The sequence below is a fragment of the Acanthaster planci genome, linkage group LG10 (assembly GCF_054643075.1).
Source record: "Acanthaster planci isolate LZ-2023a linkage group LG10, COTS_SCS, whole genome shotgun sequence".
Classification (NCBI taxonomy): Eukaryota; Metazoa; Echinodermata; class Asteroidea; order Valvatida; family Acanthasteridae; genus Acanthaster; species Acanthaster planci.
The window spans coordinates 5412608-5427995 of NC_141786.1; the positions used below are offsets into that span (position 1 = coordinate 5412608).

A 15388-nucleotide genomic window follows, 5' to 3' on the forward strand; every position below is an offset into this window, starting at 1 on the left:
GTTAGTCAAACCCGGGAAAAATCAGATTTCCTCTACATATAATTGTTTCTTGGCAAACATGACTCACGTCAGATTGATTTAAGCTTTGGATCTCTTTTGACATTTCATCAGCTCGAGCCTCGAAATCCCCTTTTAAGAAAAATGTTGGTTGAGAGGGGGGAAAAAGGCAGCCCGTTCAGCGATGAGTGCCTTTGGAGGAAAATAGATTATTTGTGACATTTTGAAGTCTCTCAGTGGAGCTGGAAAATGGCCGCTCAACGCCACTTTGGCTGTGCTCAAGAAAATGTCGAATAATTTAAATTTTCTTATATCAAACAGAAGACTGAAAAACCTTTAACAAAGGTTTCATTATATACCTTAAATAATCATTTTGTTAGGAAGCCTTTTGTCGCTCAAAGCTCAGCATACAATGTGAAAAGTATTTTATATACTGGGAGTAAAATCCATATTCTTACACTTTGCCTTGAATTCCACATTTCGGTTTGGAAAATTGAAATGATTTATGTAAATCCACTTCTGCTTAGAAATAGCTTCTTCTTAATTTACCATGCTGCTCTTCGCATTATATGCAGGTTTTGTTGTACATTCACATGTATCAGTTTGTTCTGAATAAATGTCCCATTTCCCAACATCTTACAATACGAAGGTTACAATATAGAGTTAGGAAACAATACACTACGATAAATCGTTTAAGACATAGCAAATCAGTCGTTTCTTCCGCTGTTTTGTTCGAGCAGGGGCACAAATCTTTAGAATACCTGTCTTCGGCAAATGAGGCAAACTTCTACCCCCGAATGGCAGTTATAAGCAGATGATATACATGTTTTGTTTGTTTGTTGGTTGGTTGGTTAGGGGTGTTGGTTTGTTTGTTTGTTGGTTGGGGTGTTTGTTTGTTTTTTCACCCCAATCGCTAGCAAGACTCCCCTCCAGTACCAGTACATGGGTACCGCTTGGTGGCGCTGTTTGACATGCACATGAAACTCAGCAGCCGTGATGACCTTTTACAACTGTGCTCCCATAGCAAGCTGATGTCTCAATACGCCTAACTGCTGTCAAATCTGAAGCTATGAAGCTGGCAAAAAGAGGGGTAGCTATTCCTGAAATTGTAAAATCTCTCTTAATTATCCCTTTATCGATGGCAAATTGTATAATGTATATGTATAATTCCGCTGCATGTGGTTTTTGTGTAATTGGATTACGGTCGAGAAGCATTGCCGGCGTAAAGTACAGGCCACGTCTGTTGTACAATCGTGTTCCCGTCCTAACACACCGTCAACTTGAGCTCAATAATCGAGACTGTTCCAAGGGCTACCGGCATTTTAGCTAAATTTGGTTACCTATGAATGCAAGTACCATCATGGACGGGGAGAACGTGCGACGCGACCATTCTAACGATGTGGGCCAATTTTGCAATTCCCCAAAGCTTTTAGGTCTCTTAATGCGCGATTGTGATGTGTGTACATTGGCAATTAGGCGACAACTTTAAAAAGAGCGCACCGGTGTTGCAGGATGAGATCTAGGCCATTATACGATGCGGCCGGAGCCGTAGAAGATCTGATGGTGAACAAAGTCCAAAGCAAAATAAGTGTGCAAAGCGCAACTCCTCAAAGCGGTGAGTTCGAGGAGATATGTGATGTTGTCATCAAAGTCGATTTGGTAGGTTAAAAAAAATATGTATATTTCTATCATACGGCTGTTTCTTCTTCCAAGCTAATTAAAGGGCTCACTGAACGGTTCACATTCACGACATGGTCGTGTTTTGTGCGTTCCTTTAATTGTCGCGGATAAACGCCTCACAATATTACTCGTTGAATAAACATGAAAATAAATTTCCTTACATTTTACTGAGCCAACTGCCCCTAACTGAGAGAAACTAAAGACTGCTATTAAATTGATCTGGTATTGTATATCACTCTGTATTACGTCATTACGGAAAATAATGGAGTTATAAAGCACGACGGCACCTTGAATGCCGTCTGGATATGGGGTCATCTCGCCTGCACATTTAATAACAAACCAAAATGTGGGTTGATAGCCGACTGAGCCGAGAAGGGTGACTGGACTTCTCCCGCAGCCAGAGAGCCAGGTTGCGTTAGAGACCCATGCTGACGGCCTGATTCGTAATGCATTCTGTGATTATGCTCCTAGATAATAATTGTTGGATTTATTCATTAGCTTTGTGTTTGATAACCTTCATTTTGCATAGGTTTTGTTGGTAAGGCTTAACTGTCCTGTAAGAAATGACACAAACTGTCATCTAAAATCGACATTTCTAATTTCCTAGCCTCAAATTTGAATGAGTAAGGGATTATTTTCCCAACGGAGAGAGGGAATAAACAAACCAGGCTGTTTACACAGCTTTGAAGTAGACTTTGGAGAAAATCATTCATGGAGAGCTGGTGTGTACAATTCAAGTGAATGTGGGGGATTTCAAACCATCGACTTTCCCGGTTGGGATTCGAACCGCAATAGCTCACTCATATGACTCCAATGCCACACCCACTTTGCCATAAATTTCTTTCCCGACGGCTATGGGGAAAAGCGTGGGGGAGAGAAAAAGTCTCTTCAAGAGACCGGAGAAATTCCTGACTGGAAAATGAAAGAGCATCTAAAATTGACTGAGATGACAAACTCGAGTACGGACTCGATACGGGAAAGAAAAGGCAAAGGACGTGCCATTCTATGCTCACCTGAGTTCCCAACCATTCCCTAAGCTTTATTTCTCAACGCTCCCACGTTCTTCCTTTTTTTTTCCCGCAGCACCACTGCCAAACCTGACATCTGACGATGTAGACAAAGCTCTCCAGCCTTCCCCAAGAGCCCCGCCCAGCTCGCAAGGTAACTCCACATGCAGGTGGACACGATCAGTAGTCCTTGTTTTCTTACTGTGTAGATGGGAGGAGAGAATGTACAGAGGAGCTCTGTGGATGTCATTTTATCCTCAACAAAATGCCCAACTGAACTGCTTACATATTAAATTTGGAATGCATGCGATCCCGCTTTCGTCATAATTATACAACACTACTTGCCTTCCACAACCGTGTAAGTAGTCATTGCTCTGCGCACAAAATCACGCGCACGCCAGTCAGTGAGCCCCGTTTTCCGTGGAGTGCAAATTTCACGCCACACCTGATCACATGAAGTGAGTCTTAACAGACATTTTCCACCTGCTGGTTCGTGTTAGCTCGTTTAGGAAGGAACCTAGAGCGCCTTTCAATTTATGTTCTGTTAGTTCTGATACTGAGGGAACAGAAGATTCAAGAATGCGCACGCCTCGATCCAATTTGATGCAATAACCGGAAGGGTCCTCAGTACGCCAACAAGTGCAGGATACATGACTGTTGAGGTCAATTTGAAGACACACAAACAAAAACCAAAAAACCTACAGAGGACGGGAAGTGGCAATGACAAGGCCTTGGCATGGTATCCACTGTCTTTGCATGCATGTTTGTGGCATGGTTGCATTCAAAGACACCGTACTGTTAATATTTTGGCCTGCCATCACGGCTACCCTGGTTGGGGAAAATTTTGCTCTAAGATACTTCAGTGACATAAAAATTGAGTGAAATGAAAAGGCGGATCTTAAAAGTCGACAGAGACAAAAATTTCGCGCCTTGCCAGTCCATCTTTAAGAATTCACTTTATGTCTCCGTCACTGCTTTATTCGACATGGAGTTTGGCAATTAACTTCCTCAAAAGAAAAAAAAGCAGAAGACGGGAAAAAAAGAGAACAGCCTGTGTTTGTTTTGTCTTCACCTCTTGCTTTTTAATATCGGCGTTTCTTAGCTGTGCAGAGGGTTTGTACATGTATATGAAAATCCCACGCGACTACAAACAAGCCCTCGGAGCGGGCCGACTCACTCGTGGTTCCGGAGGAAACGCGGCCTCGTCTCCCCTCCACGATCCTCTCTTGTCCTCGGTTCCCCCCGTCTGCCCCACAACATCAGAGCAAAAAAAAAATCTCAGCGTAAATGAAAATCGCATCGCGCAGAGCTCGCGCGGGGAGATGTGGTGTTGACAAGCAAAACACTGACTGTCTTTATGTTTTGGCACTGAATGTCGAAGGGGGAAGTGGAGCCCGTGTATCCCCTGAGCGACCTTCCGATTCTTCGATCGCTCGGTCCATGGCGTGATGATTATTGTCCGGAATTCCCTCCCCTTTATCTGCTATTCCCTCCTTCTCTTCGACGAACAAATATATGTTATTAAGTCTCTTGGTCGAGTTTGATGGTTGGAACAAGGCAATTTCATTTCTCTTTAAAAAAAGAAAGAAAAAAGACCACGGTGCCTTCTTTTGTTTAAAGAGCTTTGTGCCGCTGGTTTGACAAACTTCCAAGTTGGATGTCGTCGTTTACTTTTATCAGAGATCGACGGGCAGTGAAAACAAGCGACTGTTTTTCCATTGGCGAGCATTGCAGGCGACCAAACAGAGACTTCACCGGTCCTAGCTGTGACTTCCGTCGTTGCAATTATCAGAATGTCATAGAAAGGGCTGGCAGTGCAGAAAATTCCTGCTGGTCTCTCTCGAGTGACTCTCAACATTATCATTGTCATCAGGCCTACTGCCACCGAAGCTGAACCATTGTCTGTACCTCTGTGGCTATCGTTGCTACCGCTGTGACGTTACTGTCCCCATGACAGCCGCTATTACAAGCCCAACTTGCGAGTCGGCCGACCAGGTTTTAAAGTTTTACCCGAGCAGGGTTATGATTTGTTTCCTCAAAGCTCTTGGATATAGCACTGAGCAGACAGTGCTCGTTAAATCACATCACTGAAGGGCAACAAAAATACTAAAGCACTTCTTTTCCCCACCAAGCCAATCACCACCAGCAAAGCAACCCGTCTCTGTCCACTCTCCGATCATTTTCTTCACTACCACCAAAGTCATCACTGTCGCCAACGTTATCACCACCACCTCCACGCAACATATACAACAGCTGTAGGCCTACATATTAATACGAACATCACAACCTTTAATACACCATCACTGAGGGTGCGGGTGCCGTGTTTTACGTGGCACATGGTTTAAACTCTTTAGGGGTACCGTAGTGCCTGTACGTCGTCTATAAGCAAGACTGCCTCTCTTCATTGAGACCAGAAAAAGAGAATGAAAAAAAGAAAACAAAAACGGATCTCGTGAAATTGACCCGTGAATGTGGGTAACAATTCTAGGTACACTGCACCTCCAAGAGGCCACAAAAAGGCCATTGTTCGCAGAGCATTGTGGGGAATGATCGACAAGTTCTATTAGCCGGCTGTGCGCGTGAAACTTGCATTATCGATTTTTGCCAGGGAAGGAGATTTAAGGGCGTATTGTATTCCAGCAATAGTTTTAACTAATCCCTTTCTCTCTCTATTGCATGAACTATTTTCCCAAAGTTTTCTACTGATATGTGCTCATCGCAAATCGTAGCACGGCGACCATGGTATTTGTCGACTGTGAACTTAACAAAAAAATGGCCTCTCTGTGGCAACCTCTAGGTGGCGCAGTGTATAGCGAATCCCCTCCATTGTGATCAATTTTGATATGTCAGTTCAAAACGTACCCCAATATAATTTGCATTCGTTCATATACCCACATAGCTATATTTTAATGACTTCAAGACGTCACCATGTTAGCACGCACGCTGATGTTGACAATTTGAAGCGAAAGGAGGTTCTTCCTTCAAATGAACGTGAAAAACAAAGCGAGTTTAATTAGCCTTATGTCAGTCATTTGACACGTTTACTGTTACTGTTGCCTTGAAAGGTTTGCTTCGCTGTTGGATGTGCTTGACGAGAGAATTCGCCTTGAGTGGGCAACCATTTTTTTTTATTTTTATCATCAGTGTTTTGCCAGACAGCTAAATTTGTTCTTGGTATAGCCGTGAAATCGTGAAGAAATCCAACTGATCCAAAACGTGCAAATACACTTGATCGTGAAGAGACCACTCTGGAGAAATGCTCAACCTTAGAAGTAGGAAGACATTCCGAAATAATTATGGAAATTTGTCGACGGAGTCATACGGGATTTAGTTAATACCCAATCGACGTGTCAGACTAGTCTGCATGAACTCAACTCCAGCCGCAAAGGTGGAAAGGGGACCGTACCTTGCATGCTCCAACCTGATAATCCAATAATCGTGTGTTACTTTTGAAACATTAAAATAATGTGATAAGTTTCTCATGTTCAAGGTGATTTTAACGTTGATCTGGGTTCTTCTTTCCATGCTACAGCAACAAATATTGGAACGGCTCAATCAATCAGCGAGAAGAAGTACGCGTGTAATGCTACAAGTTACTACCCAGATCAGATGCAGAAAGGTATAATGTATGCATGTTTTAACCTATATAGACCTTGTTGCAGGCGGACGCGATGCGTCTTGCTTTTCCAACAGGGTTGGCAAGACTGATGGTGTTGTTTTCGTTGTTATGAGCTTTCATGATGTTGTAATTTTTTTCCCCTGTTGGTTACAAATTCTCTCTTGCTACTTCTGATGTCGCCAACGTTTTTACGTTAGCTCTTTCAACTGATTAAAATTTGGCCAGTCAGTACAGACCATCACAACTGACATTCGAAACTTTGTATAGGATTGAACTCTTTTTTAGTGTGACAATGTGTACATCTAATGACGAATTATTATCAGATTTATTTGTTCATTTTTTTTTGGGGGGGTGATTTTTTTTTAAAGAGCTTGTAAGAACTATTTTTCTCTTGTTGCTCACACAGTAAGTGCCACCGCGTTTCCGTACCCCGTCAGCACGCACGTGGACACAAATACCCGGATGCAGCGAACAGGTAAAATGAAAATATTTCACTTCTGTCAGGACGGAAGATTACTCTAATTGTGACTAACACAGCCTACATTTACCAGTGTTTGACTTTGTCGTCCTGACTTATGTTTGAGTAAATAGAGCTCTCTACAGGCATAAACCACTAATTTAGTCGACGCTGATAATTTTCGAGAGGGGTGGAGAGTTAGATGTGAAAAAAGGAAGAATGCAGGAATCGTCTTAAGGGGAACGTTTTTCTGTCTTGGTATCATTTCATTAACGTGCAATCAGTTTGGTGCGTTATGTTGTAATTCCTTCAATGTGCTTTCACCGAATTTCAAGACAAAGAGTTCAGCCACAAATAATCAGCCAAGAATAACCTTATCAGTTCCTTGACCCATTCGCAGCTGAGACATCCCCCCCTTCGCTCATCTGTTGAATCTCACTCTATCACCTCGAATTTCATGCACGGTCGGTGATCCCTAATATGTCTACTACCACGGCACCAATGAAACAGGTGATTTTCTTTTCTTCGCCATTTTTCTCTCCTTTTTTGTCTCTCTCACTTTTTCCCTCTTCTTTCTTCACCGATGACACCAATAAAATAATTTTGCTTTCAGCAAAAGGCCAGCAAGCGTGAGTAAGTCTCTTAGGCAAGGCGCAGGGAGGTGACGGAGGTGATGTGGGGTAGATGACTCCAGAACTCGCTGTCCAACCCCCCCCCGTCGGAAATGCTCGTCGGACCGCTAAACCCTAAATGTTTTCTTCGGCGCGGAAATTGTGTACTAAAAGCCCCCGGTCGGCTTTGGTGCGCGCTCAGTCCGAAAATCTCGCAACAATAGGGGCATTTCATTCCCTATAACGTCGGTTTAGCTCGTCTTGGCGGGCAATTAAAGTGACGCGGGCGATATGCCTGGCGGACGAGGCTTGCTTTGTTCGGATCTGCTGGACCTCAAACGGTGGCTGACTGCGGCTCGCCGAGTGGGTTTTTTATTCAGTCCTGGTGTCGTCTCTGACAAGAATAACCGAGTTCCGTGAAGGCACGTCAGCGCTCATTATGGTTTAAACTGGCTCGTGACGTGGCGTCTCAAGACCACTGCGCATGGAACTACGGCGCTAGTTCGCCGATGAAGAATATCCAAAAGAAGAGTATGCTGATGAGTGGACTCTGGGACGAGTAGCCGCCGACCAATAGTCCCCGGCTTCACGTGTATATATCGGGGTATAGGGATGAATGTGTGATTGTGAGCGCGTAGTTCGCTGTTTCGAGCATTACCCGCGATGGCCAAAAAAAAAAAATGGTATTGATTTTTTTCTTCCTCGGTGGCGGATTGCCGGCCTACACCAAGAGCGAGGGAGGAAATAGTCCCTTTGTTGTCGAGATCCCCCGTTATGAATTTCTGCCTGTTGCAGGTGCTTTTTGCGGCTGCGTTTTCCCCCACTACCCCTTTCTCCTCACTATCTCTCTTTCAGCTTTGGCGGGATTTCAATTCCCGATCCTAGCCTCCAACGATTGGTCTAAGATTTCACATCCTGTGCGCGACTATCAATTTTCACATGAATGTAGAAAAAAAATCGGCTGCCAGCGGACGCGCGCGAGAGAACGCCGCCCCGCCGCTTGCTGCCTCAGTGTCTAGCCCCGTCCCCCCCCCCCCACCACGATTCTCTGGCCTCTCGCTGAGAAGAAAGGTGATCCTCGTAATTACAGTCTGTGTTGATTCATGGCCCTGTGAGTTACCCCTGTGAAAACTACCTAATCGTGGTGCCTTGCCCCACCCCCATCAGCAATAAGTCGGGAGGTATAGGCTGCCCGAGGAGGAGAAAACGAAACCCTGCTCTAAGCAGTGTACCAATGATAATTGCCCCCTTCCGCCAGGGACAGACCCTCTCCCCATATTCCGGGCCACGTGGCTGTTCCATTCCCTCTCGGCCGCTGCCTCAACACCGGACCTCATTCAGTAGAGACCAATATGAAATCATTGACGTCCTCGGAGGCTACTCCGGTTGCTGGCCGGTTCATCCAAGTTTTCAGTCCGTATATGCTGAACCCGGGTTATGGTTAAATTGCAAATATGAGAGATCAACATACATGACAAAAGGTTTGAAAAAAATCGACGGAGGACGGCGTAAATCGTGATTGCTAATGTCTAGATTCGATAAAACATGGGTGGAAAGAGTCTTACGCACGTGTGCTGTTTTTTTCAAGAACAGATGAGGGCGAAAGATCGCCGTATTACGTATGTCGGTGAAGAACGGCAACTGGACGGACCCACTGTCGGTGATCTATGCTTTGGGTTTACTCTGTATCATGCTTGATGTAGACGTGTGTGATCTGTGTATTGGACCGGTAGTTGTCTGTTCTTCCGTCCGTTCATTTGATGGTCTGTAGAGTATCCGCTAAAAAACTTCAAGCTCGTGATTCAGGTTTGGAACCTTATGCTACTTTGAGCAAAAGGGCCACGTATAGACGTTCGGGTAACACGTGGATATTTGTTTCTGTCCATCCATCACTTGGCGTTTCCGTTGCTTTGTACGCCAACGTTATGTGGTCTGTTTGTCTGCTTCTTTGAGCGGAATGGCGTTCATTATTGGCAGTGTATGTTTCCAACAGTCTGGTATGGTTGAAATGGGAGGCAGAAATGGTTGCGGATATATCGGTGTCGATTCAAACGCTTGTCAAAACTTGACTCGTCGCTGGAACTCATCAGATGAATTGAATTTGCTCAAACGAAGTTGTACCTAGTCTTGGTTGAACTGAGCAGTCTCCATCAAATTCTAGCCCACTGATGCACTTTATCATTTTGATAACTGCATTTAAAAAAGAGGAACTGCTGGAATATCTACAAGTAACCCTGCTTGTATCGCGACTTTAAGACATTTCCCTCTTATTCTGAAATCCTTACCCAGGATTCTATCACTGTCCTCCATTATGTCTTCTGTGACCCTTTCTCTTTTTCCGCTGCCCTCGTCTCTGCACCCCCTTGTTTTTGTCTCCCTTGGCCCGTGTCTTTTGTGGAACTGGAGCAGCCCCCAGCATTTTAGGGCATCTCCGCCAACCACTTCTCGCCTCGGCGAGTGGCTGGAGATGGAACGATCGTCGCGCCGAGCCATCATCAGAGCTCGCTCATTGTGTCGGGTCCCCCCCCACTCCGTTGGTATCGGGAGTGTTGTCGGGAAACCCAGTCACACTAGTTACTCGAGGCCAAATCTTGATTGGCTGATGGACACCATTAGCCCCGTCCTTTGTGTTCACATTTTGGAACAAGTGGTTCAGTCGAGAAGTGGGAGAATTAGAGTGAGAGAGCAAGTGATATTGGCAGACCGCTCAGGATGATTGCCCGTATATCATCTCCCTCGTTTGGCCTGGCTCACTGTGTATCGTATTTTATACCGGGCATTTGGGGCTGAGAATTGGTTCTGATCTTGAGCCGGTGGTGATGGGCACGTTTAATTTGATTCCAGTGCATGGCGCGCGTATAATTCGGCGTTATTGGTGTCATTTGGTATCTTCTTACAGTCAAGTCCGTGAGAAATACTCGACTCACCTGAGCTGAATCTGCCGCCAAGAATGAAAATCAATTTTAGCCAGTTATGTTTTATTCCTCCGTTTCTTTATCTTGTTTTCGTTGAGAATTCTCTTTGAATTGTCTGGCTTGGGATGGGATGTTCGCACACTGTACATTCCTTATTGCCTTTCGCAGCGGGGAGTAGTTTGTCCAAGATGCACCCCGCTCGCGCCAAAACAAAATGAACCGAATGGCGCGCAAATGAAGCGTGCCGCGCCATTGAAACTCGTGGGCAATATTGTCCAATGGCGGTTCATAACCCGCGCTGACTTTTATTCTCTGCGTCTTTTGCTCGCTCGCGGCCGTGAGTTGAATGTCTCATTATATAGCCACTAAAGCCCTTGCGAAACGAATATTGGCTCCGCGAAGGATATTTATGTTCCGATGGCCAACACATATACCGCGGGCGATTTTATTACAACCCCGAGATTCGGCAGCGGTCGGCCGAGGCACACGCCGGGGATATTGCCGTCGAAGAAAAGGAATACGGAGGGGGGAAAAAAAGCCGGTGATCGGAGCTGGCAACCGCAGGAAGAGAGCTCGTCAAATCGGGAAATGTTGAAGAGAGTGGGAAAGGAAGGAAGCTCGTCTTGGAATTAATTGCGGAGAAATCTGCCTCTTCCTCGATCGCGTCGCGCTGCGAGCGAAATCTCCTCTCGCTTCGGTGAGCGCGCGCTCGTTGGGAACATGTACGCATGCGCGGGGGGGGGAAGCCTTGCATCCTCGTCCGAGTGATATAAAATCAAATACAGAAACGATCATCGGGGAAAAAGTGAAGTCCCTCAGACATTAAGATTGCGAGAGCGTTGCCGGTTTGGGTGGGATTTATATCCTTTATTGGGTTTGTTGAGTGTTTTTTTCCCCTTTCGTCTTCTTCTGAAGTCGAAGCGCGATCATCCGCAGTCCGCAGGCCGGCAAACAGGATGAGGCGCACCATTTTAATTAATGGCAATTCGTCGGAAAGAGGTTTGGAGTAGCAATTTCTGGTCCGGAGCGGGCGACGTGATAATCTATTGTTAAGACTGTCTCTTGGTTGACGGTGCTCGGGCCGGCGTTAAAGGGGGAAGAAGTAATATCATCCCTGCTGGATATACCCGGACCCCCGTCTTGGACGGGGCTTTCCTGATGTTCAACCCATCCCTCATTTATAACCGTCAGCTCTGACTGTAGCGATGATAAATACAACGTGGGCAGACCTAATATGATGACCATTAGTTGCCTCTCGGGTCTCCAATGGCGGCAGTGTAAATAGCCAACGATACGCTCCTCTAACAGTCTCCAGCCTCATCTGTCCTTGTTCTCAGAATCTTTACACGGACAACTTTAAAGAGAATTGTATAGAAATCAAAAAATAAATGCCAAACTCATGCAATCATTTTCTGTCTTCATAAGGCCAACCTTTCCTCCACCTCGCCCGAAGGCATTTCATGCTTACCAAGAGGAGTTCGTGATAAGAAAACGAGGTCAACAGAAAGAAGAAGATTGAAGATAAAAAATTGCACATGGAACTATTGAACAGTATATCTCCATATCATTCAAATTCATACATAGCTTCAGGGCTCCTCTTGTAAGTAAACCAGTCATTTAAGTCTGATGTCCAGATACCACGAATTGAAATTTTGTGTGGTATGACTTTTTTTTGCTTAAACCTGTATTAGTATAGTTTCCTAGTTTGAAGATTGACGAACACTGAAAGTGCCTTCAATAATATTTGATACAATCGGTTCTGTCAGACAGTTTTGATGAGCTGTTTGCTCATAATGCATCGTCGAATTGCTCATTCAGAAACTATCATCATAAGCAGCGCACATAGCGGTAACTTCCATCTCCGCTTTTATTTATACCTTAATTAAAATTCACTTAATCACCGGGACCCGGGGAAGGCTTGCAAACGCGACATGCGCAGGGTCCCCCTCCGTTGCTACTCCGTATTCTCGATTTGACATTAATCCCTCCGAACGATCACCTTTTAATGAAAAAATGGACCAATTTACAAAATAATGAGAGTTGCTTATCTGCCGCGCGCGCAGAGCCTGCTAGCTGCGGGCCTCGGTTGCTTGAGATCGCTAAGATGGCTCTACCATCACGCTTTGCCCGGCTACGCTCAACAATTCGAGTAACCCACCTCGAGGTCGGTGGCTGTTACATGCTCATTCCAATCTCTTTCGCTGCCTCCTGTTTAATGAATGCCTTGTTTTGCTCTGAAAGTGGTAATTGTTGTCTAATATAATGTGCGTCGATTTATGAAACCTTTCATTAGGGGCAACTTCATCCTGCTTGCATGATAATCAACTGAAATGAAAACAAACAGTCAACTTTTTCAACTCACAACTATGCCATACTTTACATGTGATGAGTATGAAGAATATGATTAGTGTTTTAAATGAGTTTGTGCAGTGAAAGGCCCTCGGTTTGCAAGTCATACCATTGCAGTTTTGGGTTGATTTGTGCTGGTTCATACAACAGTCGTCGGTGACCTTGCGGGGAGTTCAAAACGGTCCCGCTTAATACAAGATGGCAATCGCCGCACGCCTTGAGGTGAATGGGATCTAATAAGGTCCCATAACGATTATGGTTGTAGCTAGAAAGCCATTTACCCAGCGTTATTAGATTCTGGACTGCCGGTGTTGCGGCCATCTTATCTTCCACGGTTGTGACAGTGTTTGGTGTATTGGGGAGAGGATTGTCGCGGGTGCTGGCGAATTCCGTGAGAGTCAGTGCCATGCACCGCTGGGGTAAAGTCAGGTACCTTGCGCACAATACCAACCAGGGACAGAGGGCCAGGCAGACAGATAATAGACATCAATGTGAAAAGGGATCCGAGCAGGAGATGATCAGAATCAGTGTCACCAGCGAAGATTTTGCATGTCTGTTTGCCTGGACGCTGTTAAGCACACTTTCCAGGCGATCGTTTGACAGTGGTGCTCACATCAACAAACGGAGTCGTGTTTCTGTCCTAAGTTGCCTGATGTTTCAAGCAACATAATTCAAACCTATTGCCTGCTTTAGCTTGACCAAATTCAGAAGAAAAAGAAGATTCATCAGATGGAAGGCGGTCTCACAGTTAATTGGTCAAACGATCGACTAAAACAAATACTTTCGATTCTAACAATCCGCAAAACAATACGAGGGTCAAAATGCACAAGCTTCAAACATGAAAACATCACCAAGTTAAACACACACATATCCACTGATGGAACAATCGATAGCCCAGTCAATCAGCCAAGATTTGAAAATATTCATTAAAACCAGTCGCTCAATCAAACATAGAAACAGCCCACTTATGTATTAATAGCACAAGCACTTATTTTTTCTACTTATATCATACCGGAATCCATCTTGACAAAATTAAAATGTACATATCTGATGGATTTCTTGGTATATACAAAACACACCCTTGATTGCTGCCTTTCAGGGCGGTTGCATAAAGCAACCCACAGCCTCAGAAATCTCTCTCCTAATTCACTCAGCCACACTGCAGTGTGTCGGTTATTCCGCCGTGACACATTTCATAAAGCAAGCATAATCATGTCGAGCGATTCATTGGGCCCTAGAGGCTCCCACAAGCGTATAGTAGGTGTCATCATCGTCCGGTGTGCGGGACACGCGTAGTTTAACACTGAGTGGTCCCCAGCCGCACGAAACACGGACAGCTCCATCTGGGATTCATGGTTAACCGAGAACAGACTGCTCTCATGGATCAACCTAACAAATAGTACTCGGTACATCAGCGAATATTAATTTGTCAGTAATGCACTGGAATCTCATATACATGTATTAGTATTGGTGCGACACACTCCCTGATCAGTAGTGGTGCCAGGGGGACGTAGCTGACTGGCCCTTTCCCCGTTTTGTTTTTTGATTGAATAGAAGTTTAAGCAGACAAAGTTTCACCTGGAGGAGAAACAGTTTGCCTGATGTGTGTTCAGAATTCATCTCCAATTCGGGCTTTCTCCCTCTTTTTCAAAAATGTTGAGTTCCCCCCCCCCTTGGGTAAATGATGTACCATCCCATGCACTGCGCGTGTGCGTGACTCTACACCGTTTGTAGATTATGTGGTATGTATTGTGTTGAAGATCCCAATCGACTTTGGTCTCCCGAATGCTACGAGAGCACTATGATTCATGTATATGTATTACATGTGTGCTGTTGCATTTAAGCAATCATCATAACTACCGTAACCATTTTGGCGGTGGGCATGGTAGGGAAGTGCATGGTTAAATAACTTCTTATTGTCTCAAGCTCAACTGCACGGCAAAAAATATATATATAAATTCATGTGCCTTAAGTAATCATTCTCAAATTTGTACCCCTGACCTCAAGGTGTTGTTGTGCATGTATAGAACGATGGAAACTTTCGTGTCTCTGCATGCCGACAAAAAAAATCTCACCAACAAATTGTGGGAGGTATGGAGATATCCAAATGAATAGTCGATTTCCCTCGGGAATCTGTCGAGTAATCGCGCAGAGGCTACTCCTACGAAAAGACCGGCTTCAAAAATGGCCATCGTTCCTCTCTCCTTGCAAGAATAACAGAATCAGAGGAAATAAAAGGAAGGAACTACGAGGCCATCATTCTGTGCCACTGTCATGAAAATACTTACTCCCATAAAAGAAAAAAATTGCCTGCGGTACTGCAAAAGGCTAAATGGAAGCGCGCAGCCAGCGTGCCCACTTTTTAAAAACAGACGGTGTTGGTCGCCCTAGGCATTCAGGGAGGCGAGGCAAAGAGACAAAGTGTACCGTGCATTTTTTATCTCTCTCCCGTTTTAATAGCCCGCCATCGCTCGCGGAGGAGCGTATCCCCGGCTTAGCACTGACGATGTCACTTAGCATATGTTCCCCGAGCTGGCGCGTTGTTAATAACAACAATGCTTGCAAGATGATCCCTGGTTAGGTTAGAGCACGATGTCTCGTTTTTTTTTTAAAGAAAAGAGGTGGAAAACGGGGGGGGGGGGTTGAAAATGGCGAGAGAGTTTGTTCGTGTCCGTCCAGACCCACCCTAAGTGTGCGCTAGCTCGTCGCAGAGCAAACACAACGCGGGACCCGCTGCCTGTGTTTGCCGAGTG

The 15388-nt window shown here is 45.0% G+C and overlaps 1 protein-coding gene across 5 annotated transcripts in view; it reads left to right on the forward strand.

Moving 5' to 3' along the window:
• The window catches only part of LOC110980579 (transcriptional regulator Erg-like), a 91859-nt gene that overhangs the window by 29728 nt on the left and 46743 nt on the right, over nucleotides 1-15388 (forward strand). For all 5 annotated transcript variants that reach the window (XM_087142313.1, XM_022237408.2, XM_022237409.2 and 2 more), the window contains exons 4-6: nucleotides 2761-2838; nucleotides 6217-6303; nucleotides 6710-6778. In XM_087142313.1, coding sequence (XP_086998439.1) covers nucleotides 2761-2838; nucleotides 6217-6303; nucleotides 6710-6778 — 234 coding nt within the window. The remainder of the gene's footprint in view (nucleotides 1-2760; nucleotides 2839-6216; nucleotides 6304-6709; nucleotides 6779-15388) is intronic.